This window comes from Trichechus manatus, unplaced genomic scaffold (assembly GCF_000243295.1).
Source record: "Trichechus manatus latirostris isolate Lorelei unplaced genomic scaffold, TriManLat1.0 scaffold00097, whole genome shotgun sequence".
In the NCBI taxonomy this organism is placed as follows: Eukaryota; Metazoa; Chordata; class Mammalia; order Sirenia; family Trichechidae; genus Trichechus; species Trichechus manatus.
This window is the reverse complement of record NW_004444033.1, coordinates 10,078,501-10,103,085: the sequence shown is the minus strand read 5'-3', so window position 1 is coordinate 10,103,085 and position 24,585 is coordinate 10,078,501. Positions and strand designations below refer to the sequence as shown.

The following is a 24,585-nucleotide window of genomic DNA, read 5'->3' as shown; positions in this document are numbered from 1 at the left end:
ATGGGCTCAAACTTAGCAATGATTATGAGGATGGCGCAGGACCGAGCAATGTTTCGTTTTTTTGTACATAAGGTGGCTAGAAGACGGAACTGACTGGACAGCACCTAACAACATTACAAATTCAAAGTCTTTACCTTTTGTAGCAGTGTCAAAGTGAAGGAACCCAGAGACGGATCTATTTTCATCTTCTATTCCTCCTTCGCCATCTGTCGGAGCATCAAAAATAACAGAACAGAAAAAGAAGAACATATTCTTAAAGCTACATTGATGCGGAAGTAACAAACGTAAGACATTTTATTTCTAGGTCAATGTTTCTAGGTCAAAGAGCTCTTTGCAAATGGATAATTAAAATGCAAAGACTGATGAGCACTTTCTACCAACATTCTTTCTATCCCCGTGGAATCCACTTCACAACTACAAAGAGGATAATCACAACTCTAAAAGAGGCCAGACCCAATAATGCCGACAAGATGATTTAAAAAGCTTATGCTTAATTTGCATGTGTGATTCATATTGAAATCACTTGGGTCATGCTGTCTCAGTGTGACAAACTCCACTGAGCATTTTGTGTATATAACTGTGACATAATGTGGATGCTTAAAACAATAATTAAGTAACAATCATGAGATGATATTGAAGTCTTGTACTTTAAGGAAATTATCCTAAAGGCAGAGAGAACTGTTTTGGCCCACAATCACCTACTAAGCACGAGATTCAAATCTGCGCTCACATGCACATGGGCCGCCAGTTGCACCATAAAGCAAAAGGCAGGAGTCACATGTTCACCTGAGTATGGTTTCACCGGCATGTCATCCAGTAACAGGTGAAGGAGCCTCTGGGTATGTGACCGCTGCCGATTCAGAGAAGTTACCCTTAGTTCTATTGAGGCAGTCTTCATGAGCCATGACATTTGGTTCAGCATGGAGATTTCATATTCTGGAAGTTAAGCGCAGAAGTTTTGTTTCCCAGAGTAATAACACAAAATCAGAACAGACCTAACATACCACAACTAATCAGATATTTTCCCATTGAACTTAGTCAATAATTTATGAAACTTAGGGACATACTAACTATCACAGAAAACTTACCACCGCCCCCCCAAAAAAGATAGCAATGGAAAAAAATAAGTCTGTGAAAGATGAGCTACAATAAATGAAGGAAAGAAAAAGAGAGAATCAAGTTTTCATTAGCAGAATGACTTCACACAGATGCACACATCCGTGAGTCTGTTGGATTTTAGCATTAATACAGAACTTAATGCTTTTAGAAAAGCGAGTAAATATATCAAACATATATACTTGTAAAAAATTTATCATACAGTTTGATTTTAATTTCACAAAATAAATGCATTAAGAAAAATTAAAATAAACTTAGTGTTAATTTGGATAATGTCATATGTCTTAAGATAAAGACATTTAGTTTAACATATAATTAGGGTTGGAAATCACTGGTATATTAGTTTTTGAATCCAATATTATTCTAATATGCCTGGCTTTCAAGTTCTAACTTGTGACAGTAGAAACATAAAATTCACCAAATAACACTAATATCAATACTACTACTAATAACAGGCGAAGCAAGACTGATTCTTAGAAGACAGATACCGTAATAGGTAAGATATTAGTTCTTCTTTATAATTAGGTAGAAAAGAGGGCTTCTAAAAATTTCTTATATAAACAAAATCCCAGCACTAAAAATAAAACACACATTGTGAAAATGAAGTGAAAGACATTTTGCCATTAGACACTGTCCAAGGGTCTCACACCATCACTCTAAAAAGTAAACTGGAAGCTGATAGTTACTGGCAGTGAGAATTTATTGAAGCCTGTCAGCCTAGATTTCCTAAACATAAAGATGTTATAAAATGAACTTTTAAAAAACACAACAGGCCACTACTGTCTGGTTATAATCTCAATTTAAAAATTGTTAAAAATCAATTAGAAAATTACACAAAACAGAATCCCAATAAAGCATAGTTAGCCTGGAATAATGGTATTAGCCTCATCGATAAATTAAGTTATACATGATTTCCACCATAATTAGTTTTCTACTTTTCATTTCAAAACCTGAATTGTCTTCAATACATACACAAGAAACAAAAGTAAAATTTTCATTTGAGAATCTACATTTCTAGAATTTTCTTATATATTTTCTTGTCTCTTCAACACAATCTTCAAATGTTATCTGTTAGTAAGAGAATCAAATGCCATCCTTGACAGGCTATGTTTAAATAATTCTGTGCTAGCAGTTAAAACATCAGGATTCTCAAGCACAAACAAAAAAGTGACCCTAGGTGACAAAGCAACAAAATGACACAAATGAAACCCGAATTCCACAAACACTACAGCTGCTCCCCAAAGTACTGCATAGATGAAATCACTCAGCACTGGACTTACAAATCCGTTATAATAATAAGGGAAAATAATGTCCTACCTCTGTTAGAAAAAGGTAGATGTTGCAATTGAGAAAATAAAAAATCCTGGCTGGTTCTCAAGTACCTCATAGTAGGGCCAGACGTCTCAGAACATGCACATAACTGATATATCACCTAAATAATTAAATAAGAAAACACCCATATCAGTTTTTTTGTGTTTTAAGACAACAAAATAGGAACTTAGATCTACTAAATGGAAACTAAGATCCATCAACAACTCAAGAAAAATGGATAAACACATGTGTAAAATATAAGTTCAGAATTATAAGCAGACCCTGGCCCCCAACTCAGAAGAATGTATTGGAATACAATTGAGAGTGCTGATGACATTATTATAGGACTAACCTTGAAATCTCTCTAAAAACATACTCATTCACATATACACATATAATTAGTTAGTTTTAACATTTTAACTGTTATTAGTAGCAAATTACTTAGAATTAACTTCTAAGAACCATAGTTATTTTATCTCAATTTCAGGAGAATGACAACTTACAGGATTAAAGCAACTGAAGAAATTACAAAAAAAAAAAGATCTACAAATTCAATTATATAACAAATATAAACTCATACAACTAAATAAAAACTTTACAGAAAACAATACATTTGGGGGAAAAAAGTTTTTATATCAAATATAAGGAAAACAAATAGTTATACATAAATACTTCTGTTACAAATGTGAATATTATAAAGTTCCAAATAGATAAAATGGCAAAGATACTTCATATGAGAAAAAATAAAAATAGCCCACAAGTCAAGAAAAATCTCCATCTTGTTCAGTAATAAAAAAAAATTAAGGCAATTCTAAGGCACAATTTTGTCTCTTGCAAATCAGCAAAATTTTCAATTGTAAAAAGTAAACCCCAATACTTGGCAAAGTGGCAGTGAGAACTTTCATTCATGGGTGATTCCCTAATTAAATGCGTTCCACGTCCCAGGCACTGTAGATTCACCTATTACTGGCATCACTAATACCTAATATAATTGCTATAGTTATTTACCAGTTCAAATTTAAAGTCATGAAACTGTTCATATCCTTTGACCTGGTAATCCCACGCCTGGAAATATATTATTTAAAAATGTATAAAACAAGAAAAGGTAACTAAGGATGTTCACTAGAGCAGAGCAGAAAACTGGGAACAACCTAACTGTAATTTACATTGTAACAGCAGAGGAAGTTAATACACAGAGAAGTGGGGAAAAGTACTGTGTACACTGAGTACAAATAAAGAATATGCAGACACTAGGAAAAAGGGAACACGAGGTAAAAACCGGACAATTTTGTTGCAGATACCGGCCCTTCTTCCAAACAGCTTTGATATTAATACTCTATGAACAAATAAAAACTTAATATGCTAATACTACACTTCTCAAAACAAAACAAATCACTTACACATAGTAGAGGTTAAGTTAAGAAAATAGAACAGATGCTCAAAGATGTGGGAGAGGTAATACTGCTAGAGAGCAAAGGACACCAAAAGTGAGCTGAGAAAGAACTATCAGCCATATTGCTATGGGGTGCCCTGTATCCTTTCCAGCTCCGAAGACCAGTTAGGGAAATTCTCCATCATTAAAGAGAAAAGGGCAAAGGCACAAGGCTCAGTCTCACCATCCTAACCCAGCTGCCTTGTATCACAGGATAATGAAGGTATCAAAAGGCCCAAATACTTTCCTTTGCTACAATCAAGTTTATTTAAACTAATAAGCTCTTCTTAGTGGCTTACGTTCTTTTTGAAGCAGAGTGAAGTATAAAATACTCATTAAAAACAGAACAGTGCTTGTTGTCACAATGCAGATTCTGATTCAGCAGGTCAGGAGTGGGGGCTGAGATTCCACACAAACAAGCTCCCAAGTAGGTGATGCTGAAGATGCTGGTCTACGGACCACATTTTGAGTAGCAAGGTCACGTTGTTGTTAGGTTCCGTCTAGCCAATTCCGACTCATAGCGACCCCACGTGACAGAACAGAATGGCCCCATAAGGGTTTTTTAGGCTGTAATCTTTACAGGAGCAGATCACCAGGTCTTTCTCACACAGCCACTGGGTGGGTTCAAACTACCAACCTTTCAGTTAGCAGCCAAGCGCTTAACTGTTGCGTCAGTAGGGCATATGTTATAAACTGGTAGGTTCCTGGTACAGACATGATTTGTTTGGCGAGTATAATGTTTTAAAAATTGAAAAAAATGTCACAAAAATCCAGATTTCCAGCTGATCCTTAAAAAAATCAGAGGACTTAGCAAAACACAGCCTGGGTTCTGAAAGGGTAAAGGTTAGCAGGGGCTGAGTAGCAGGGCGTGCGCTCTCCAGTTTGCCAGATTCTCCTCCCCCTCCCTCTCCCCATTCCCTTTTGGACTTACACCTGGCTTCACTCACTCACTTCACCTGCCTAACTCCTTTGCCGAGATGATTAAGCCTATTGATTGCTTCTACCTAAATAGATCAAATTCTGTAACATGAAGCGCAAATGCACATCAAGTTTGTTCCCCACTGAGGAAGAGTTGATTTGGATGCACAGGAAGACCTAGCTGCTGTACTTACGGTGAAGGGCTGTTTGGACCACCAGAGGACAGAAGAGTAAAGAATTACAAGAAGAAAAAAGGAGGATAACAAGGGAAAATGTCCACGCCACTAGAAGTGAATAATGTACTTCAAACTATTAAACGAACTCATTTCAACTCAGTCTACTCATGCCCGCAGCGTACTCAAGCATCCACTGAACTTTTTCTACTCCGCCTGCATGGCACAGTCTTGCGTTTACCTGGTAACACAGCTCAGCGAGTTGGGGAGACTCTCTCACTGCCACTGGGCCGGTTCTCCCCTCGGTTCCTTTCTCCAAGATGTTTAAGATGGCATGAAGGCACGTCCGAGGGCAACCTAGCACTCCTGCATATAATCAAAAGGAAATTCAGCTTTTTTTTTTTTTTCCACAATGCCTGCATTAAAAACCTTAAATTACCTTACAAAAGTTAAATTCTGTAAACATACTCTCTCCCATAAACATCTTTTCAAATATTAATACAGAAAATTAATAAACACTAATTGTCTGAGGTTCGTTTTGTCCAGTCTTGATCTAAGTCCTAAAGACTGACCATCACATCATCTTTCATGACTCATTTCCTTCTTTCAGTAAATTATCCCATGAGCCCAGAATTCAATAAACAACCATTTAAATGCAAATATGGGAATGTGTATGTATACATGCCTGTGTGTCTCACGGCCATACCTGGGTCTTGCAGGTTTGTGGTGCTGACAGGTTTCTTCAATTCAAAGCCCAACAGGTAGAGGGCAAGATTGGGTGGACTGCGCTCCAGGGAGGTGATGAGAAGATGCAGGATGTGGATCCTTGTTTCATGATGGATCACAGCCAATTTCTTTTCAGATTCCGATCCTTAATTTGGAAATCATAAAACAATAAAAAAAGTTAGTAGAAGCTAAATTTTAAAATATAAAATTTTTATTTCAAATTCCATGTTTTTTATTTAGTTTCAATTTACCTGATTAGCCATTATATTAGTTTCAGATTTGTTCGACAAGGTCTCCCAAAAGCCTTATACATTTATTCTAGCAAATTCTCCATTTTTCTTACATCACCACTAGGTAGTTAACGGTTTCGAGTTTTTTCCCTTACAACAAGTATTTATACAAAGTAAAACATATGCGTGTTAATCTAAGGCATACCCTCTTCTAGACGTACAAATTCTTCTGTATCTTCACTATCCAAACACTCCACAAATCCAGCCATCAGCTTCTGACTTACACTCTGAAATCATAAAAATAGAAAATGACAAATTATAAAAACTTTCTAAATATTAGAGAAACTATGATAAATATGGTGTAATGTTTATAAACATTCATCTGTAAAAAGAAAAGGCAAATCTGCTCCAGATAAAGTATTTCAGTTTTAGTTATTTGTTTTATAATTCATAGAAAAATCAATTCCTTAAATTGCCTTAAGTTAGTTCTCTATAGAAATAATTAAAGAAACAAAGACTTCAAAACCTTTATTGGTTTCAGAACTTGCCTCCTTAACTTTCCTTCCCAAAGAATTAAACTACTTTAAAAATAACATTAAATTGCTGTGTCGTGACCTCTTCAGTAGCTACTCAACGCTATGAGCTCTTGACTAACACACAAGATGAAATTCCCATCGTCGCTCTTTAGAAAGGTCTTACCACCAGTTTTATATTTCTGGGCTGAGACTGGGTACTCCTCATATTCTTTAGAAGTCTAGTAGAATGTTAAAATTGGTAATAATAATTTACACTAAAATGAATGTCAGCAAACTGAAAATCTTTGTCTTCGATATCCAATGATCATAGGTATCACTGGGTTTCTTGGGTAATTTCATGATGCTCATTCAAAAGCCACAGATTAGACATATATGTATTATTATAATAGTGGCTCTCAACCTGGAAGGTGCCACCACTCAGGGGGCACTTGGAAGAACACGGGGGCATTCTGATGGGAAGTTACTACTGACACATAGTAAGCAGGGGACCAGGGCTGTTAAGAGTCCTACAATGTGAGGGTCACTTACACACAAAATGAAGAACTGTCCCATCCAAAATGCCACAACAGTCCCAGTTTTAAAACACTGTGAAGGAGTAAATAATAAGATCTTTCCACTAGCCAAAGCCGTGATTTCCAACATAAACCAAAAAAAAAAAAAAACATAGTAACCCTGTAGGACAGAGTAGAACCACCCCATAGGGTTTCCAAGGCTGTAATCTTTATGGAAGTCAATGCCACATCTTCCTCCCGCAAAGCAGCTGGTGGGTTCAAACTGCTGACCTTTTGGTTAGCAGCCAAGTGCTTAACCACTGCACCACCAGTGCTCAACATACCGACACAATGGGATAAATGTCTATAATGAGGGAAAAACAAACAGAATTCCCAATTGTAGCTATTCAGTGAAAAGAAACGTAACTATTATAAACTGAATAAAAAGAATACTTAAAAACACTCTACGCCCCCAAAACTATGGCCCCTGGATGCACTGTTAACCCAGAACTGAAACCATTCCTGAAACCTACTCTTCAGACAAAGGGTAGACAGGACCATAAAACAAAAAATAATACACCTGAGGAATGTGCTTCTTAGTTCAATCAGATATACAAGACCAAATGGGCAACTCCTGTCCAAAAGCAGGATGAGAAGGCAGGAAGGGACAGGAATTGGTCGAATGGACATGGAACTAGGGTGGCAAGGGGGAGTGTGATGTCACATTGTGGGGATTGCAACTAATGGCACAAAACAATATGCGTATAAATTTTTGTATGAGAAATTAACTTGAGCTGTAAACTTTCACCTAAAGCACAATAAGAAAAGAGAAAGAAAGAAAAAAAATGACTCCTCTGTGAAGAATGGGTTGGAAAAGGGCAAGAGAGATGGGAGCAAGTTTTTGCCACATTTCACATAATCTAGCCTTCTGTAAAGTTATGAAGTTCAAAAGATCAAGATTTTTACCTGAAAACCCTTTGAGTTAACACATTTTTTAAAAACAGATCCTAGATGTAGCATTGTAAGAAAAAAAACACTCTACAGTGTAGTATCAAACGAACTGACACAGGTGCAGATCACAAGAAAACCACAAAAACAGATAACTCACAACAGTGAAACACTTTCAGAAGTGCAGAAGCCCTCTTGGAACAGAGGCAAATGATGGAGGGGAAGCAGACAGTAAAACACAAACAGAAGCTGCACCTACCAACCCAATCACTTTAATGTGCTTAGAGTAGCAGCAGTCCCATTAGGCTAGACAGCCACATGCACACTTCTCACTGTAAATAGTATTATCCTCAAATACAAGTCACAGTCCAGTACATAAACTTACTTACTACTTTTCCACAAACAAGAATTATGATTCCTCCATAGACACCACGACTTTGTACACACAATGCACCAAAAAATGACAACGACAACAGCAAAATCAGTTACCTGGTCATGTGTGAAATCTCCGACCAGCTTTATCTGAATATTAGAGTTGCAAGAGATACAGCAGAGGATCTTGGCACTTTCAAAAGCCAGCTCCGGATTAGTATTGCCATGATAGAGGTATCTTCAAAAGAAGAAAACATTTGAGGGACAATATGATGAAACTTAGTGGGTTCTGACTACTCACAATAAAGAACACTTAGAACCAGGGCTTCCCCTGGTCCAGACGGCACTGTTGGGTGAATTAGAACACAGTTCTCCTTCAGGGAGATGCAGCCACAGCACAGCAGCGCTGCCTGCATTTCAGCTCCCCCATTAGTCGGGAATCCTTGATTCAGTGGATAACTCCCAAACCATATACCAGACTAAACAACAAGCAATAAATCTAAACTCATTGGACAATGTTTTAATTTTCCCTGTAAGTTTACATACAGATAAATATTCTAATAATTTTATTACATAAGTATGTTCATTATAGAAAACTTGGAAGCATGGGAAAGCATTAAGAAGAAATTAACATCAAGCACACAATCCAGAGAGAGTCACTTCTAACTCATTCGCATGCTCTGTTTTGTTACTTAATGTCTGAAGACCATCTTATCAAATTATTGAAAACTCTTTAAAATAAGAACTGTAGTGGCTATATAATATTTCATAATTTACTTAGCCATTTTCTACTGAACTATTAGATCAATTCCAATTTTTTTACAATTAAATATAAATTCCAGTTTTTTACTATTACAAACAAAGGTAAAATGAATCCTTCGTATGTTAAACCCATTGCCGTGAAGTCAATTCTGCCTCCTAGCAACCCTAGAGGACCAAGGAGAACTGCCCCATAGGGTATCCAAGGCTGTAATCTTTATGGAAGCAGACTGCCACATCTTTCTCTCACAGAGTGGCTGGTGGGTTCGCACTTCCGACTTTTCTGTTAGCAGCTGAGCACTTAACAACTGCATCACCTGGGCTCCTTCGTACATTACAAATCTCTAACTATTTGAACAAGATTACAGCCAAATTATAAGCTAAATCTGTTATCAAGCAACTTGGGGATATTTTTGAGTCTTTACTACTGAAAAAATAGATTCCTTCTCAATCTGCAAATATATGACTGATAGAGAAATGCGATGACTGAACCATCTTACTAATTAATCTGTGACTCTTCTTTTGTAAAGAAAAAATGATTACTATGTTTTGTTTTATTTATTCATTAACCATTCACCTTGTTAATTTAGTTTGGATAAGTAATATATTCCCATGGTACAAAATTGAAAAATATTAAAGGATCTACATAGTGAAAAGTTTACTTCCTATCTCTATCATCCAAACATCCAATTTCCCTGCAGGAGACAAGACAATTTTAAGATGATGTTATGTTAGTCTCGGACATTTTTAGGGCATAAAATAAATAGGAAGAAGAAAAGAAATGGTAAGGTTCACAGTAATTAAAATCAGAGGGGCTAGATAAGACAAGAAAAGAATGAGGCCCACCTCCCCCCTCCAAAAAAAAAAAGGCAGGAATAAATACATCAGGGAATGTACCAGATCTGGAAGTCAAAGCTAGAATGCCCATCTGATCATTTCTCTACCTACAGATGCACCTTACCTGGCAATGTTCACCACATTATCTGCCTTCTTAGTTCTGGGATTGATTCCCTGTAATAGCTGTTCTAAAGGAGAGACTATCAGAGCCAGTTGACTCTCTCTTAGAAGGTCCATAAAGAGGTTTTCCTTTTGCAGAGTAAGATTGAGAAGTGCTAGGCAATGCTGAACTGCTTTCTCCAGGTGTTTCTTCCCTATAAACCGAAAATGAAATGAGAAAGTCCTATATAATCTTAGAAACTCATAGTCAACTCTTAGGGAAACAAGATAAAGGACACGTTCTACATTCAAAAGGCTCTCAGTTTTTTCAAACTTTCACCACGAACTTCACAAAGGTTATTTTTGTGATCCAGATTACTTTTATGAGATGGCTGCTCGAGCCATTTCCCCTGTATTTCTTCTCTGATTATTTAAAGCACTAGTTCTTAACCAGGGGCAATTTTGTCCCTCAGGGGACATGGCTAAGTCTGGAGACACTCCGTTGTCACAACTGGGGAAGTGCTGCTGGCATCTAGCAGGTAGAGGCCTATGATGCACAGGACAGCACTCACAACAAAGGGTTATTCAGCCCAAAATGCCAAAGGTGCTGAGGACAAGAAGTTCCGACTTAGAGTATACACACTTACCGAGGAAAATTTGGGAAGTAAAGAACAAAAAATATAAACACGGATCGTCTATAATCGCTCCGTTCAAATTTAAAATTTTAGCCCAATTCTTTCCAACTTCTTATCTGTACATTCTGATTCCACAGTTACAATTCATGTGTTTATGATGTGTCTTTTCTCATTTAGAGCACAGCCACCTTTTTTAATTTTTTTTATTGTTATAGTTTAAATGAAGTTTACATTTCAAGTTAATCTCCCATACAAAATTTATATATACATTGTTATGTGACCCTAATTGCTCTCCCCATACTGTGACAGCACACTCCTCCTTTCTACCTGATTCCCCATGTCCATTCAACCAGCTCCTAACCCTCTCTGCCTTCCCATCTCACCTCCGGACAGAAGCTGCCAATTTAGTCTCTTGTATCTACTCGAGCTAAATGGCACACTCCTCACAAGTATCACTTTATGTCCCACAGTCCAGTCCAATCCCCGTCTGAAGAGTTGGCCTCAGAAATTGTTTTATTTCTGGGCTGATAGAGAATCCAGGGGCCATGCTTTCCAGGGTTCCTCCAGTCTCAGTCAGACCATTAAGTCTGGTCTTCTTACTAGGATTTGAGTTCTGCACCCCACCTTTCTCCTGCTCCATCAGGGACTCTTTGTTGTAGAGCACAGCCACCTTAAGAGCAGGCAACATAGCATGGTGGTAAAAAGCCTGGGCTCCGGAGCCAAGCTGCCTAAGTTCAAATCACAGCTCTGGTACTTCCTAGGGAAAGATGTATAACCATTTTTGCATCAGTTGCCTTATCTGTGAAGTGGAAATAGTAACATCTACCACACAGGGTTTTTGTGCAGACTGAGTTAATACATGCAATGTGCTTCTAAAAGAGCCAGATGCATAGTGTCATGGATTGAATTGAGTCCCCCAAAAACGTCTCTCAACTTGGCTAGGTCATGATTCCCAGTATTGTATGACTGTCTACCGTTTTGTCATCTGATGTGATTTCCCTATGTGCTGTAAATCCTAATCTCTGCCTGTGGTTGATAAGGCAAGATTCGATTACATTAAAGAGGATTAGGGTGGGATGTTACACCCTTATTCAGGTCACATCCCTGATCCAATGTAAAGGGAGTTTCCCTGGGGCGTGGCCTGCACCACCTTTTATCTTACAAGAGATAAAAGGAAAGGGAACAAAGCAGTGTGGGGGGACCTCATACCACCAAGAAAGTAACGCTAGGAACAGAGCGTGTCCTTTGGACCCGAGGTTCCTGCGCAGAGAAGCTCCTAGACCAGGGGAAGATTGATGACAAGGACCTTCCGCCAGAGCCAATAGAGACAGAAAGCCTTCCTCTGGAGCTGATGCCCTGAATTTGGACTTGTAGCCTACTAGACTGTGAGAGAATAAACTTATGTTTGTTAAAGCCATCCACTTGTGGTATTTCTGTTATAGCAGCCCCAGATGACTAAGACACACAGTAAGCACTCAATAAACGTTAGTAATTAGTAGCGATAAGAATAATATTAAATAAAAAGTATCAAACACTTACTATGTATCAGGCATACTATGTATGTATCAGTGAAATACTTACTATATATTAGTGAGAGATTTTACAAATACTACACAGAAAAACAAAAAAAGTCATTTAAATTTAAAGTTAGGCATCGCAGAAATGATAGAAAGATAATTATAATAGCCTACAAAAGACCCTGCAGTGAGAGACGGCGCCAATGAGAGGTTCTGTACTTCAGTCTATTTTCATTTCCATTGTCACTGTGTGACTCACTGAACCACCACTGTAGATACAGAGAAAATCTCACCGTGGAAGAGAACTTCAGAGATGATCTACTTCAACCATTCAGTTTACAAAAGATGAAATTATCAAAACTGTCTACAAGACGTAAAGACATTCCGGCACATACCAGGGAAAGGGGCATAGGTGTCAAGCTGCTTAACTCCTTCTTCCAGTAAACTAAGGGCCAGCTCCAACATCGGTGACTCATTCAGAAGATGATACATCAGACTAAATCCAGGGGGCTTGTAGGCTATGATTTCTTCTCCTAAATAGAACACAACACATCCAAGAGATGGTGAATTCATATTTTTGTCATACTCTTGACTTACATGAAATGTATGAGCATCTTAACAGATGAAGGCAAGTTTTGATTTAGACACAAATCATATATATGCAGTAGCAATTCCCATAGGGCTGATCTGCACACACAGTCACCTATTATACGCTAACTCCTTAAAGAATCTGTAAGGCAGTGTCCTTAGTCTTTCATTCAGTAACATTTAGTTTTATTTTCTCTTGACAGAAACAATTAAGACAATGTAACAAAAAAGATGAACTTTAATTCCAAATATTCTAAATAGATGACACTTTATTTGAAAATGATAGAATTAAATTACCTTGCAGTTCCACAAACTGGTCTACAAAATCTTCAAGTTGAGGCTCATAATCTCTGAGCAATTTATAAAACACCTCCAAAACAACCTCAGCAACTTCCCACTACAGAAAAACACAAATATTTCAATAATGATATAACTGTCCAAGTCTTGCCAGGTTTTTCATCCCTTCCGCTTTTTTCTCCAGAAAATGAGTGAAGTCCCTCGTCTACTTCAGCAATTTATACTAAATGATAAGTATATATATTTTTTGGCTACAGGATATTGAATTAGCTAATTTTTCAAGGTAAAATATTTTTAAAAGCATTGCTCTTGAACATTTCTACAGCAGGTATTTGGGCTTCAATGACAAATCTAAAGCACTTAGTACCTAGTTAGATTTAATTTATAATTAAACAACATCAGACTTGGGTGGTTCTCCAAAGTATGAAATATTTCACTTTTTCTCTAAGAATCCAGCTGGAAAGGACGTGATCATCATCTAGCCTGACTACCCTTGTTTTACAGGGAAAGCAAGTGAAGCTCAGAGCAGTCAGTGATTTACCCAAGGCCATAACGCTCACCAGCAAACGGGCTGGAAGTTGAGCCCAGGTCCTTGAATTCCCAGAGCAGGGCTCATCCCGTAGTTCTCACCAAAAGTGTGAAGCAGACACAACCAACTGGTCGGTGTGCCCCAGATGACCACATTATCACCTCTTTGTTAAAAAGGTTTTCAAAAGCTATGTAACAAGAAGGAAAAATATTTATGCCAAAGGAAAAAACATAAATCTGTCCATGCGGTAAAATTAAAACCTGTTTTAAAAAACCCCTTGCATAGACTTTTAATACGGCTGGGTTGGGTAACTGAGTACAGGGTGGTTTTTTCCATTATTATTTTAAAATCATTATTTCCACTGTACATAATTTTCATCAAGGATGAGTCGGGGAATTGAGATTACTAGATGTTTTTTAACTATTATTATTTTTTTTAATTATTCCACTTTTCTATATTTTCCAAATCTGTCCAGGAAATTTATTTAAATAAAAAAAGACAAACCGCTGCATAATAATGATACTAGGTTTGATAAAAACATACACTGCCTTATCACTCTCAGTTTCTTATTTATATACAAGTGGAGCCTCAAGATGACTTCCAACAGTGAAATAAATTCACAAAATTGTCAGAAAGTTTTTTAGGTCAATAAGTCGGGGTGGAACCGCAATCAAGGGTCGCCAGGGAAAACTGCAGAACTTGAAGCGTACAGATACACACAGGTAAAAAAATAATAAGACCTACAAAGAACACGGCCGTGTTAAGCTCTAAACACTTGGGTTATAACGACCTCCTCAAGAAAGGAAAAAGAAGACATTTAAGACAAGTGCAAAAAAGTACAAGGGAAAAAAAAAAACAGAACATTTTGTTGAGATCACAATTACCGGGAACAATTACTCATCTGAAATTACTATAAGTAATGAGGCCTGGTTGCTGTTATTGTTTTCATCCAATCAGAAAATACACGTTCACAAGTAGTTCTAGAGCTTAAATAAAATGTGTCCCTCTCTCAATGTTATTTCCATAAAACGGAAGCAAAAATTTTAAAGCAATTGACAAAGAATGAATTTCAGTTATTTGTGTCTAAATATTAGAAACAGACTATGCCCAATGACAGGGCAATGAATAAACGCACTATGGCAGATACAAGTAGTGGACATTACACAGCCATTAAGACAGTTCTCACAAAACCTTTAACGAAATGAAAAAAAGTCTCATGTACTATGTCAAGTGGCAAAAAATGGATACAAATTAATATAGCTAATTATCTCAATTTTATTTAAGTATGTAAGCATAGGAAAAAAAATTATCTCAGTTTTATTGATGTATGTAAGTGTAGGAAAAAAATTATCTCAATTTTACTGAAGCATGTAAGCACAGGAAAAAGGTAGTTAACCTCTGGCAATAGGATTATGGGTGATAAATATTCTCCGTAATTTTATTTTCTTAATTGCCTCAAATCAGCATGAACTGAATTATTTTTATAATCTTTAATATGAAAACAAACACAAAACAAAAACCCAACAGGTTCAAAAAGAACAAACTATAAAAATAAAGCAGAAACGTCCCTACAAAATACATCCACGACTATTCTGTGAGGCAATAAACAGTATTATAAAGTGCTTTATGTCAGAACCTGAAAGGGTCTCTTACATAGCTTAGTGGTTATGAGCTTGGATCTAGAATCAGAGTCCTAGTTCAAATCCTGGTCCTGGACCTTAGGCAAGTTCCTTAACCTTGCTAAGCCTCCATCTGTAAAATGGGAATACTAATAGTACCTGCCTCACAGTAATATTGGCAATACATAAGATGCTATCTATAAGCTCAGGGTGAGCGTCTTCCAAGCAGACTGATCTGTGCATACATAAAGGTCAGTGAGCCCTCAGCCTCCATCCCCGGCAGACATGCCTGATGCATTCACAACACTGCTTCCTATAGGTCAAGGCTCCACAACCCAGAAGTAGTACTAATCAATAGAAACTGGGGTGCAAGTTTAAGCCTACTTTTATCTCTAACCTCAATCATCCCAATAAGGAGCAGTGAGCATTTCCAACAGCCAAAGGTTTGACGTTTGGGTTCCATTTTAGTCAAACTTTGTCCGATTAAAGATCTAAATAACTATGAACTCATACCAATTAAAAAGTCACTGCTTTAGTACTAATGTCCATGTTTCTTTTTTTACTGCACATAAACTAATATGACCATGGACTACTTCAGACTTAACAGTATGAATTTTACTATCTTTCAAAAGCTAAAATGAATGTAAAGCACTCTCTACCTTTAATAAAAGAACAAGCAGCAGTGAACGAATAAGGAGAAAAAAGTTTTCCTCTGAACATAACCTTTTCAGCCGCTCTCCGGTAAGCTCTTGTGCGGAATCGGAGAAACACAGAATCTCTAAGGAACTGCAGATAAGGGTCAAAGCCGGGGGGCCGAAGTCCAGCACCCAAGTTAGAAGGAAACGAGCTCTCCACCAGGGTACTAATGAGCTGGCAAAAGGCCCGAGTCAGTGGGTATTCTTCACACCGGGACTCTATTTCATTCAGTTCAACCTTCCAAGGAAAAGTAGACAAAGAAAAGCTAGTAAGATAAAAGTATCGGCTATAAAGTACACAGCATTTCGCAGACATTAACTTAGTAATATTGCCATAAAATCACTTTACCAAAAGACATGTAACAGATATTACCATTTTTATTTAGAGGAAAAGACACAAAAGTATTGTATGAATCTGCATCAATCAAGTGGAAAAATGTCAAATTCCCATATACTGTTCCCAGATTTGAATAAAGAACAGAAACCTTAAATGTTTCTTTGAAAAAAAGAGAAGGCAAGTAGAGATAGAAGAAAAGATAAATTGAACAAGTAACTTCTCACTTCGGGTTGACCCGAATAGCCTAATTACATTGAGCCCAAACCAAGAACTCTCCATTTGGATCTTTGCTATGCAACATTCTTTTCCAACTCTAAAACCTTAAGTATTTTGGTTCCTTTCACTAAGAGTTTCATCTCCATTTCAACACTGACCAGAAACCCTTCAAATGAAAAATACATTAAATTTGAAAATTATAGGAACTGAATAGGGTAAGAATAATTTTCTTAGTCTTTTTATCAGCACATGAATGCATGAATATAGCATTTAAATTAAAAAGAAAACTTTACCTCGATACCAATAGCTTGCCTCTGGCTTGGCACCCTTACGGTCTGCAGTATCTTAAAATAAGAAGAATGAGATGTTAGGAGCATTCCTCAATCATCAGTGAACACTAGTGGCTTTGCAGTATAATAGTCATCTACCTCACCCCCACGTCCACACACCTAAGAGCAACACCACCAGCAGTGACAACCGAGGAGCCTCTGATGGACTCTGACTGACACCCATCTCAGGTTCAAGACAAACTGTCAATTACCTGGTGTTCAGAAAACTGGTATTTTCTAAGTGCACACAAGAGGGGTTTTTTCCAGCAAATTTTCAGTCAGATATTCTAGGGATGAATCTTCAAAAGGATTCATGAAATGAAATCTCACCAGTGTTCAAGACACTGGTCTATTTACAATCTTCCTTACTGTTGGCGCCAGAAAAACAAGATGTAAACTTATTTAGAATATGTTGCCTAAAGTGGGCAGGAGTGTTGAGTTAAAATGTTCTGTCCTGAGCTTGCTAGGTGTCGAAGAGGTCTACGGAGTAATAAATCATACTTGAGGTCATGGTACTTCACCTCTTACATGTCAAGAAGATACTAAGAGGTAGAATGTTTTTAAAAAAAAAATAGCGTTGCTCTAAAGACAGAAATGTCTCAACCCAAGCACACTTCCTCGTAGGCACAAAGAAACACCATGCACTTGGGACACTGAGGAGCACGGACAGGCTCATGAACCATGGTTCAGAGAGAAGTATCAATTTTCATCCAAAAACAACAGCCTCTCGGCACACACCAACTGCGTTAATGTTGTTTCTAAGAAGTATTATTTACATCTTCAGGCTACATATGTTAGAAAGTAATCGAAAGTATTTTACTGCTTCAAAATGGTTGCCTTTAACTATGACTAACAGATTAGAAAGGCGGGCTGTCTGACGTTCTAAGACACATATTCCCCCTACCCATTTCCTAGAGATAGTTCTCTCTCCTAAAGATAAATCACATCCTTATCTTCCTTCTTTACCAAATATGAGAATAATTACACTTGACAGAAAAATGTCAGTAGAGACAGGTAAAAATTCACTGAGACTTCAAACATCATATCAACCCACATATTTTCCCTCTCACATCAGCATATGCATATTCCCTAAGTGTGCACAAGTGAGAAATGCCTTCCATCACATGTCCACTTTTGCCCAAGGTCAAAATTATGGTCCTGGCAATGAGCCTTCATGATCACCAATAAAATCTCTTCAGGCTGCTATTAAAATTTCTATGCAAACTTAGCAAGTCCTTTCCCTTTAATGGGAAACAACCCACTGCCAAAGTGTGGCTATACAGAGATATTTCACTCTTTTGGTATGGGAGAGGAAGGGAACAGAAGGAAGGAACAAAGAAGACAAAGATACACTCCCACAGTTTATGAGTACAGATGCATTTAGAAGGTTTACATTAGTCTCGTCTTGAAGCCGAAGCCAGCTCACAGAGACCCTACAGAACAGAGGAGAACTGCCTGATAGGGTTTTCCAAGGAGCGGCGGGTGGATTCAAACTGCCAAGCTTTTGGTGAGCAGCCCAGCTCTTAACCACCGCGCCACAAGAGTTCCAGTCTTGAAGCCACAACTGAGCGATTCTTACAGGCTATAAAAACCAAGGTCTTAAAAGGGTTATATGAAGAACCAGTCTCCAGTAACCTAGTGAAGTTGTCAACTGATGCAAGAGAAAACTCCAAGACTATTAGTACGGGATGCTATGCTCTGTCCAAATATCTTAACTTTCTATTTAATTGGACAGTTCACGGTATACTGTTGTTGTTGATTTTAGGCGCCATTGAATCAGTCCTGATTCATAGTGGCCTTATGTATAACAGAACGAAACACTGCCAGGTTCTGTGCCAGCCTCATAATCTTTGCTGTTTGAGCCCGTTGTTGCAGCAATTTTATCAATCCATCTCAGTGAGGGCCTTCCTCTTTTTCACCGACCCGCTACTTTACCAAGTATGATGTCCTTCTCCAGGGACTGGTCCCTCCTAATAACGTGTCCAAAGTACATGAGACAAGGTCTCGTCATCCTTGCTTCTAAGGAGCGTTCTGGCTGTACTTCTTCTAAGACAGACTTGTTCGTTCTTCTGGCAGTCCACGGTACATTCAATATTCTTGGCCAACATCATAATTCAAAGGTGTCAATTCTTCTTTAGTCTTCCTTATTCCTTGTCCACCTTTCACATGTATGTGAGGCGATTAAAAATACCATAGCTTGGGTCAGGCGCACCTTAGTCCTCAAAGTGTTAACTTTGGTTTTGTACACTTTAAAGAGGTCTTTTGCAGCAGACCTGCCCAATGCAATATGTCATTTGATTTCTTGACTGCTGCTTCCATGGGCATTGATTGTGGATCTAAGTAAAATGAAATCCTTGACAACTTCAATCTTTTCTCCATTTATCATGATGTTGCTTATTGGTCCAATTGTGAAGATTTTTGTTTTCTTTATGTTGAGGTGTAATCCATACTGAAGGCTACAGTATTTGAGCTTCATCAGTAAGTGTTTCAAGTTCTCTTCACTTTCAGCATGCATGAGTCTTCCTCCAATCCTGGTGCCACATTCTTCTTCATATAGTCTAGCTTCCGGATTATTTGCTCAGCATACAGACTGAGTAAGTATGGTGAAAGGATACAACCCTGATTCTCACCTTTCCTGATTTTAAACCACTCAGTACCCCCTTGTTCTGTTCGAATGACTGCCTCTATGTACAGGTTTCACATGAGCACAATTAAGTGTTCTGGAATTCCCATTCTTCATAATGTTATCCATAATTTGATACGATCCACACAGTTTACTACAAGTCACAAATAGGATTCATCTATGATATTATCAAGCCTCACCTTCCAAGTTTATTTGCAATAATAAAAATAAGAGTGTTCATAATACTACCTGAGTGTATTCCAATGACTGCCAGAGGGAAGCAGCAATTTCAGGCGATTTCCCAAAACCCGCGAGTGTCTTCAGTAGTTCAGCTTTTAGGACAGGGGGGATGCTGCACTGCAGGAGTCCCAGAATCACCACCACCGGGGTCCACTGAGGATGTTCGCAGAGAGCCAAACGAGCATTCTCACTCTGAGAATTACACACAGGAAAAACAACAGCAGCTAAGAAAAGTGACGGGAAGCCATCATCTAAATCGCTAGCAATTCTGAGTACCCACAGGGTTAACACATGCTACAACAAAGATAAGCCTATCATTCACGGTTCAAGTCGGCCAGTGGAAGAAATCCGCTCACTCCTTCAGCCAAATTAAAGGATGAAAGAGAAATAGTCTTTGTAGAGTAACTTTTACAGCTCCAAGTATGGAAAATAATACAAACCAAGACAAACGGTCTGCCAGAGCCACATAAATCTTACCTAGGCATTTCAAATAATTTCTGCAACAGTGTAATATATTATATTGTAATATACTGTATAAATGCATAGATAAATATCTTGTCCTTTCCTGAGGAAAAAGATAGATACATGGTATCAAGTATCACTCCATCCTAATGCAGTGAAAAATAATTACTAACTTTATGTTTAGATCTGCGTAATTAAGCATTCTTAGAGAAACCAAAAAGTTAGAAGATACTATCCCCACACTTCAGAAGGAATGTCAGACTAAGCAACTTAGCTTTGCACCAGTGAACAACAGAAAAAACAAGAAGAGATTTCTAAACAGGGGAATTATGTAATGAAAACAGTGTTTTTACAAAAACTAATTTGGTAGCAGCAGGTAAGATGATTTGGTGTAAGGAGAGAAAAAAAAATTCCGTAAATAACTTTTTAATTAAAAGTATACTTTACGTATACACACATACACACACCAGCACACACACATAAATCCACACATACGGTAGAAAACCTTCTAGAAGGGTTCACATCCAACAACTGATTCTCATCTGCCTTTCTGTTTCCTTTCAGGCTCTGGCTATTATTTTCATGCTCGGCTTATGACAACAAGCAAAACTATCATAACTTCTACCTTCTAAAGGTCAAGAAAACAAAGAGGTTAAGTACAGAATGCTAGGTATATGCTAAATGTATCATTCATAAACTTTAAGCATTGAAAAAACAGGGCGGGGGGTATCCATTAAAATGCCAGTGTGGCAGAATACAGATAAACTAATCCTTTCAAGTGCTGTGGATGGGTCACCTACCCAAGTAATGATGGTAGATGTAAGCTGTAAGAAAGCGATCAGTCCATCCTGCTCCTTCTGAGTGATGCCACGTGAAGGGAGGTGGCGGTACTGGACGCTGTCTGCACTTGGCAGATCCTTCCGGAGGTGCTCATGGTAAAGCATTAAGGAGTGGAAGAAATGTTCCCAGGAAACAGGACTGCCACCTGCTCCCTGAATGTTTTCAACTGTAAAGAAACAGCATAAAATTTTATTTCAAAAATTTCTAATCATGTGCTTGGAAATGGAGAGAGAAAATGAATTTAAAACACTGAAGTTGTTTAAGCATCCTACAAGTTTCAAATCGGATGCATCTTTGATACTACCAAGTTTCACTTTCCAAATTATAATAATAAAAGTAAGAGAGCTCATAATACTATCTGGATGTATTATAATGACTGCCAGAGGAGAGCAGCAATTTCAGGAGATATTCCAAAATGAGAAGGGTTTCCAAGATAAGAAGTGTGTTCTGTTGTCTTGTCTAGATAAGCAGTGTGTTGAAAAGGAATTAGAAATGCGTTTACGAGCTAGAACTCTGGATTAATTTTTCCTTGGGGCTAAGATGGGGCTGTGAGTTCCTGAGGGGTGGAAATGGTTAACGCACTCAGCTGTTAACCAGAAGGCTGGATGTTTAGCTCCACCCAGAGGTGCCTCGGAAAACAGGCCTGGCAATCTACTTCCTAAAAATCAGGCAGTTGTTCATGGAGGCAATTAGCCACACACTCCATGACCTTCTTTGCCATGAGACCAGAAGAACTGGATGGTGCTCAGCTACCATTACTGAACACTTTGATCAGAGATTTCACAGAAGAATTCTGATCAAAGGGGGGGGGAAATAAAGAACAGAATTTCAAATTCTCATGGACCTTATGCTTTCTGGAGCGATGGAGGTGGGTGAACTCCTGAAACTACTGCTTTGAGATAACGTTTAAACCTTAAACCAAAAATATCCCCTGAAGTCATCTTAAAACCAAACAATAGTTAAAAAGACCTGCCTTGAGCACTATGCTCTTTGAAACCAAACCGAAACCAAACTTGTTGCCATTGAGTTGATTCCGATTCACAGTTGAAGAACTATCTACATGGGATCAAACTGACAGCAGCAACTTGAAAGATTAGATAGGAACCTTAGGGGGTGGTGAGTTTATGTTAATGAGGGAGGGACAACTCAGAAAAGGAGGGTGAGAACGGTCGCACAACTTGAAGAACGCAATCAATGTCACTAAATGGTACAGGTAGAAACTGTTGAATTGGTGTATGTTTTTGCTGTGTATATTCTCCACAACAACAAAATAAAAAAATAAATTAAAAAACCCTTTGGAGCACAGCTCTACTCTGACACACCTGGGGTCACCATGAGTTGATAATGACTTGACAGCAACTGGTTTTAAGAACGGACGGGATTGTGCCCAAGTAAATGTAAAGGTAAATTACTTCGGGTGTCAGTTACCTATTTCCTATCCAGAAGAGTTCTCTGTGCTGTCAGGTAACTAAACAGAATAATTCCCAAATGCTGAACGTAAATTCCCAAAGAGATAACTCTATCTACACATGTAAACTGCATTCACCATTACATGCCAAGCAATGAGGGCAAAAGTATAGCATGCAAGACAGGCAAACTGTGACAGCAGTCCAGACCCTGGCCTTGGAGCCAGGCACATCTCAGTTCCAACCATGACTCTCCAATTACTTGCGAACTTGGGTAATTTACTTAACTTCTAAACCCTAGTTTCCTTCCCTGTGAAAATGAAAACAATAATATCTACCTAACAAAGCAGATGTTTAATAAATATTCATTCCTTTTCCCTTTTGCAGTGCTTTTGGTTTAATCAGACCCAAGTCTGAAAATTAAATGAGCAAACTGGAAGAGGCTCGGGAGAAAAACTCTAAGTATCAAAATTTTGAAAAAAGTACTTACAAAGATAAAGAAATCAAATTTATGTAGCAAGGGTATACTTCACTTTGAGCACCAGATGTATCCCTGAAATTTTATATATATTAATTCTGATTTGTTAAAGTGACCTGTATTTTGTAAAGCAGAACGGCAAAATTCCCCAATCTGTGAGACTACAATCAGGGTGCCACTATGCATGAAGCCACCAGTATGCTTCTTTCCCCTACTATTGTAGAAATGACTTTAACCTTTGGTAGAGCCTACCACAAATGACCAATATTCCTTAACAGGCAGAAGAGTCACAACGAACTTAGACAACGTGCAGATTGCCCTTACCGTGACTGCTCCCGTTCACTTTGAGCAGGCTGAAACAGTAGTGGGCACACTGGGGCCCACTGGCCAATCCCTGCAGCATTTTCAGATAAGGGATATAAATAGTTGGAGGCAACAGGTCACCCATTTGCCTAACAAACTTTGATAAGACAACCTGAAATACAAAAAAAAAAATAAAACCAAATATATATATATATATACATATATATATGTATCTCTTGACTTTCATGCAACATGGATTAGCTAATACAGAGTCCACATGGACTAGAAATAATTAAGTGCTCTGATCCAATTCCTCCAAAGACAAAATAATCTGATGTTCCTATTTATGAAAAATTGTTTTCAAGCTTGTCATTAACAATTAATGCAATTACAGAATAATTTTTTTGTGAACATAAAGTACATTTCCTTCAAAACATCTTAATGTCATAAAACTACTCACATTTAAATTCACTCATCTACAGTTAACCAGCAAACACAATGGTATCCTTAGAACCCAGAGTTCCTAAATTCTAGCTAAATTTGGTATAAAAACCTAGAAACCCAAGATCATTTTCGACAGTAACCTAAACACATTCTCTCTTATGTTCCCTCCAATGCCATGTTCATACACTCCTGTTTTCTATGTCCACTTATTAAATTTTTCCTTCTTTTTTGCTTGTGTCTTAAATCTATTATCAACAACTAAATATATTATTCAGACTCATAAGTTGGAACTCAAAACTGAATATGTTACAGATTTCTAAAAATTACGGTTAAACCTATTAGGTGCAACAATGGTTTGTGATTATGCAGGGAAACATCCTTATTTTAAAGAGATGCACACAACCATTTAGGAGTGAAATGTCATGCTACCTAGATTTTATTTTTAAAAACCCGTAAAATAAAAATAGTAAAAATAATAGTAGTAGATGAAACAAACATAGCAAGTTGTTAACAGCTGTTACATTCAGATGTTAGGTATTTGTTATAATTATTCTCTCTTCCATGGGTTTAAACTTCTTCATAAAAGAAAGTTTTGAAAAACCTAAATTTTTGGATAAATCCTCATCTAAAATCTCGTTTTAAATGGGGAAAAAAATGAAACAATAAATGTAAGAGAAGCAATCAAAAAAATAAATAAATAAAATGACTTCTGACCTTAGACTGTATCAAAAATGTGAAACATACAGCATGAAAGCTGCTAGAACAGGAAATCAAAAAGTGAAGGCTGATACCACAATCTGTCTTCTCTGTATGCCTCTGCTCCCATACTTTAGTTAATAAACCACAAAAAAAAAACCAAACCCATTGCCATCAAGTCGATTCTGACTCATAGTGACCCTTTTGGTTAGCAGCCAAGCTCTTAATCACTGCGCCACCAAGGCTTTGCTTGTGTTAATACAGGTTAGAAAATGAGCTTTTGCTGTATTATCTACTGACTCGTAGGCATTTTGTCATCATTAATTATAACTCCTATGCCTTTTTCTTCAGTACTTATACCTCTCCTCTCCTCTCTTTCCCAC

At 37.7% G+C, this 24,585-nt stretch overlaps 1 protein-coding gene across 1 annotated transcript in view; it reads right to left on the bottom strand.

The window, feature by feature from the left end:
- The window catches only part of NUP205 (nucleoporin 205), a 66,774-nt gene that overhangs the window by 27,226 nt on the left and 14,963 nt on the right, over window positions 1-24,585 (bottom strand). The window contains exons 10-24 of the mRNA XM_023737144.1: window positions 23,084-23,234; window positions 20,836-21,041; window positions 19,583-19,765; window positions 16,675-16,725; window positions 15,857-16,066; window positions 12,986-13,085; window positions 12,496-12,633; window positions 9,974-10,163; window positions 8,371-8,491; window positions 6,112-6,193; window positions 5,657-5,821; window positions 5,192-5,316; window positions 2,434-2,548; window positions 787-936; window positions 135-206 (exon numbers count right to left, since the gene is read on the bottom strand). Coding sequence (XP_023592912.1) covers window positions 135-206; window positions 787-936; window positions 2,434-2,548; window positions 5,192-5,316; window positions 5,657-5,821; window positions 6,112-6,193; window positions 8,371-8,491; window positions 9,974-10,163; window positions 12,496-12,633; window positions 12,986-13,085; window positions 15,857-16,066; window positions 16,675-16,725; window positions 19,583-19,765; window positions 20,836-21,041; window positions 23,084-23,234 — 2,059 coding nt within the window. The remainder of the gene's footprint in view (window positions 1-134; window positions 207-786; window positions 937-2,433; window positions 2,549-5,191; window positions 5,317-5,656; window positions 5,822-6,111; window positions 6,194-8,370; window positions 8,492-9,973; window positions 10,164-12,495; window positions 12,634-12,985; window positions 13,086-15,856; window positions 16,067-16,674; window positions 16,726-19,582; window positions 19,766-20,835; window positions 21,042-23,083; window positions 23,235-24,585) is intronic.